The 4,688-nt window shown below is 41.9% G+C and overlaps 1 protein-coding gene across 1 annotated transcript in view; it reads left to right on the plus strand.

The window, feature by feature from the left end:
* The first annotated feature begins 2,174 nt into the window (after positions 1 to 2,174).
* The window catches only part of en1a (engrailed homeobox 1a), a 3,926-nt gene continuing 1,412 nt past the window's right edge, over positions 2,175 to 4,688 (plus strand). The window contains exon 1 of the mRNA XM_056580099.1: positions 2,175 to 2,976. Within this exon, the coding sequence (XP_056436074.1) occupies positions 2,451 to 2,976 (526 nt within the window). The 5' untranslated portion in view covers positions 2,175 to 2,450. The remainder of the gene's footprint in view (positions 2,977 to 4,688) is intronic.

The following is a 4,688-nucleotide window of genomic DNA, read 5'->3' on the forward strand; positions in this document are numbered from 1 at the left end:
ATGTATTTTCCCAACATATAGGCTCGACCCTTATTCACACACCTCTAGCTCACTCATTGTTGTCGATTATTAAGATCTAATTGAAACTGGTCTTTATGGGCATTATTATGTAGGCTATTAGTTTGCTATAGCAAATTTGTAGAAAAAAATGACACATGCCTACAAATAGGTACGCAAAGAAAGAAACTCACTCGAATAATAAGAAATGCTGAAATTCAATGTTTGAATACGCTCAGCCTAGCCTACCCCCGGCTCCGATCTGCAGAACATACATGGTGGTCTTATGCCGACCCTCAGGTAGGCCCGTCTTTAGACCCATGGCAAAGGTTTGAGGAGAGATAAAGATACAAATATAGATAAAACGACCATATAGTGTTGATGGCCGCCTGAAGGGAGAATGCATTTAACAAGGTTTAAGTATAGGAAAATGTAGTAATTTAATTTAGATTGTGTTGATTTATATATAATTATCACAACCTAAAATATACATTTTAAAGAAAAAGAATGAACAAAATTAAGATCATAAGGAAGAACAACAGAAAGAAAGAAAGAAAGAAAGAAAGAAAGAAAGAAAGAAAGAAAGAAAGAAAGAAAGAAAGAAAGAAAGAAAGAAAGAAAGAAAGAAAGAAAGAAAGAAAGAAAGAAAGAAAGAAAGAAAGAAAGAAAGAAAGAAAGAAAGAAAGAACAACAGAAAGAAAGAAAGAAAGAAAGAAAGAAAGAAAGAAAGAAAGAAAGAAAGAAAGAAAGAAAGAAAGAAAGAAAGAAAGAAAGAAAGAAAGAAAGAAAGAAAGAAAGAGAGAAACCATCGTTCTTGCGCATCGTCAAGCCGTCAATAAAGTCGTTTTCTGCGTCTGTTTTCTGCTCCCTGCCGGTATTATTCTCTGTGTTTTCTCATGCCTCGGTGTTATTCCCTCCTGTTTTCGCCTCTCTGCCTTGTATTATTCTGCTGTTTCTCCTCCCTGCCTGTGTTATTCTCTGTGTTTCAGTACTGGACGTGGTCCTCGTGTCTGTTACCGGGCTGTGATGATGAAGTGTTTTCCCGGTGACGGTGACAGAGGCTTTCTCTCGCGTCCAGGTGATGAACGTCCGGCTGATCAGGCGGAAAATAAGTAATTAAAACCTATAAATTATCCAGGGGCAGCCCCCTCTCACATCGCTTTACAGGAGAGATAAGAGCTCATTCGAGCCTGGAAAACTATTTTGTTGACAATTGTTACCCTGGGGGGAAAATAAGGTAAGACAAGCCATAAAGCATTTGTTAAATGTAATAAGCGGAGCTTGACAAATGAGTGCTTTTGGCTTATTCCTGAAACGTGTAACTAAAGGAGTGGTGACTGGTATACCTACTGTTGCTCAGCCCAGTATGTTTTCCATCTATTTCTACTCTATTGGTCCATTTAGTCATATATGACTAAATATGTATGAATGAAACTACCGTTTTGAGGCCTGTTGGTGTGCGCGCGCAATCTATTGTTACGCACAACTAATTAGCCTCACAGTCTCCAAATACCTCGAGTTTCATAAATAATAGGATTATTCTGGGTGAACAAATTCTAAAAGTAGAACATTTTCATAATTTCATATTTTACGGTCATCATTTAACTTTAAAAGATCAGCTTTTCTCTTTTGATTTATTTTTCTCTTTGGTTTTCAATTAAAACAAACAATATTAGAAAATGATCAATTTGGTCTAATTGCGGATTGCAGTTGCGATTGATATTAAGATAAAAAATTGCCTATTTGTTGAAATTTGCAGTAGCCTACATTTATTGTAATCTCGCAATTCGGCTTTGTCCAATAATGCTCAACGGAACCCTAAATAAATAATCAGGACATATTCATTTAATTTATTTGAGCATGATATAGTAGACCTAAAAGCTATGTAGACCTATATAAGGCTAGATTTAGACCTATATAGGCTAGATCTAGCCTCTACTCTCATCAGGCTGAAGGCACGTAAGCAAGCAGTGATCATCTCTTCTTGGGTTTCTGTGAACCTCTTCGGTGCTTCTGTTGCTCAGAGACGCGTGACGTTATTGGACGTCGTCACCCAGATCCAGAAGTGTCCCGGGCAGCGATTGGTCCGCTCTCACTCTACGTGTTCCTCGTGCTCCTCGGGTTGGTGGTGTGTGTGTTGGGGGGGGGGGGGGGGGCTGAGTGATGTGAAGGCTTGGGGAACATCTCGCTGTCATACAGCGGTGCTGAACGGCACGGGGAGCGAGCAGAGCGCGCGGTACCGTGGTCGGTGTTTAGTGAAGTCGACGATATGACACAGCGGCGCGACACGCACGCGGGATGTCACCAGTTTAAAACACAAAAATAATGCATCATAATATTCAGATGGGAAAATAACTAGTTTCAGTTATCGAGCCATCGCGGTTTGTAGAATTATTATTGGATACAACTGCAGCCCAACAAGTGGACGTGGACTTGGAGCGTCTCGAGCCGTGATGGAGGAGCCGCGGGACGCTAACAGTCCGGATAGCAGCGGAGCAGAGAGCCCCTCTCCCAGCCTCCCTTCGCCGCCGATCCTGCCGCTCCAGGCCGCCCAGCAGGCCCACAGGACCACCAACTTCTTCATCGACAACATCTTGAGGCCGGACTTCGGCTGCAAGAAGGAGCTCGCGAGGGAACGGGCTCAGAGCTCGAGCCGGGAACGGGGGGGTCTCCCGGTGGTCCGACCCACCCACCCGGGCACGCCTTGCCAGGACTCCAACTGCAGCAGTGACAGCACCTCGTCGTCCTCCGCTGCCTCGTCCCTCGCGCTGTCGCCAAGCCCCAAGAAGAGCTCGAGCTCCGCGGCGGAGGACGGCTCGGGTGGCGGGGGGGGCGGCGCGAAGTTCGGGGACACAACGTCCTCCTCCTCGGTGGTCCTGAACGGGACCGGCGGCAGCACGACCCCCACGCCCGAGACGCAGCCGCTGCTGTGGCCCGCGTGGGTCTACTGCACGCGCTACTCGGACAGGCCGTCATCTGGTAAGACGAGAGTTATGAACAACAAGACGAGAGTTATGAACAAAAAGACGAGACTTTACGAACAACCAGGCGAGAGTTTATGAACAACAAACGATAAGTGGCTCTGCGTTGTGGTGAACGGAATAAACCAATTTATGGAACCGAGGCCTTTCCTTTGGTTTAGTTTGTGTGTTGGTTTAGTTTTCAGTGGGACGCTTATTCTTGCTTTAGCTATTTGGATAATTCAGTTTTTTATCGTGGAGACTACATGTATTTTTAATTTTTAGTCATATCCAAATATCTATATTCGTACAAAAAAATATTATATTATCTCGCTTGGGTACATTGTTGATTTAGCCCTGTTTGGGATTATGTTGGTTTCAATCAAATAGGCCTATTTATCTATACAGATTAAACTGTAGGCAAAAACGTATGCGGACTGGCTATCTTAATATTCACTAATAATATTAAATTAATTAATATTATATATTGAATGAGTTGAACGTTAGTTGAACCATGTGAGTCTCAATGAGAGTCGGCCGGGCCATATGTAGGCTATGTCTGTAGCTTAGTTGTAACATGCAGTTGAAAGGTGTTGTTGCGTTCAGGAGTGTTCATCTATTGAGAACAGAATCAGGCATTCAGCCGTGCAGTGTTTGATAGAAAAGGTTTTCCGTGTCAGCCTAGTTTGACATATTCCTGGAAAAAAAAAGCCTTGTGTTGTAATCCTGAAGACATTCTGGCAGTGAATTGTATTTTATTTTTACGGTAAACTTTAGGCCGTGACAGGGTGTTTCAATTAGCCTATGAAAACGATGGTATTTGACCATCTCCTCCGTGAGCGAACGCACAGAGCGGCTAAATTCACATGAACGGAGAAACACGAATACGTTCAAATAAAGGAGAAATAACATCAACCGACAGAGCCTCAGCTGGGAGGACATTTTGAATTAATTAAAGCACCGTGGATAATTGGTGCCTTATGGCATGATAGTATTTTGCTCGGCCTGGCATTGAAAAATATCAATATTACAATATCTAAATATGAAATCAGAAATCTTTTGATTGTTATCTTTTATTTTCAACTGGTTTGGTTCTTTACAAAAACATGACCTATTCAGATACAGTAAAATCTCTGCATTGCATTAGAAAAAAATAACAATGCCAGTAAATTACATTAGGCCTATTTCTGTAATTACCCAAATATTATTGTAATTTAACAGACGTAATAGGCATGCTGCAACTATTATACTATTTTACTTACTGCACTATTTTTCTATATTTTTTTGTATATTAGTATTTACTAAATTGCATCCACCCCATGACATTTTACCTCCTCCAGGCCTATTATATTTTCTAAAGAACAAAGGTTGGCTACCGATAGGTCTGAAACATAGGCCTAATAGCACACATACTGTAACCGGGGGATTTGTTTAATTTACAACTTTTCCACTTTTATTTGAACTTTAATTCCATTTTAATTTTTCTAGGCATGATATCTAGGCAAAAATAAAAGTGCAACTGTTTTTTAATCAAAAGGTGCTAAATGGGTTTAATCAAAAGGTGAATATCCCGAGCACAAAGTCTGCGAGCCCGTTCTGAATTTGTAGGTGACGTTGTAGGTGTGTGCGGTGACTCTCGCGGTAATTAAAAAAAAGCGTCAGCCCTCGCGTGTTTTGGTTGACTGGGTCACGTCGTGGCACAATAACAAACAGGTCGGTCTCTGTGTATCG

Source organism: Gadus chalcogrammus, chromosome 20 (assembly GCF_026213295.1).
Source record: "Gadus chalcogrammus isolate NIFS_2021 chromosome 20, NIFS_Gcha_1.0, whole genome shotgun sequence".
NCBI classification, from domain to species: domain Eukaryota; kingdom Metazoa; phylum Chordata; class Actinopteri; order Gadiformes; family Gadidae; genus Gadus; species Gadus chalcogrammus.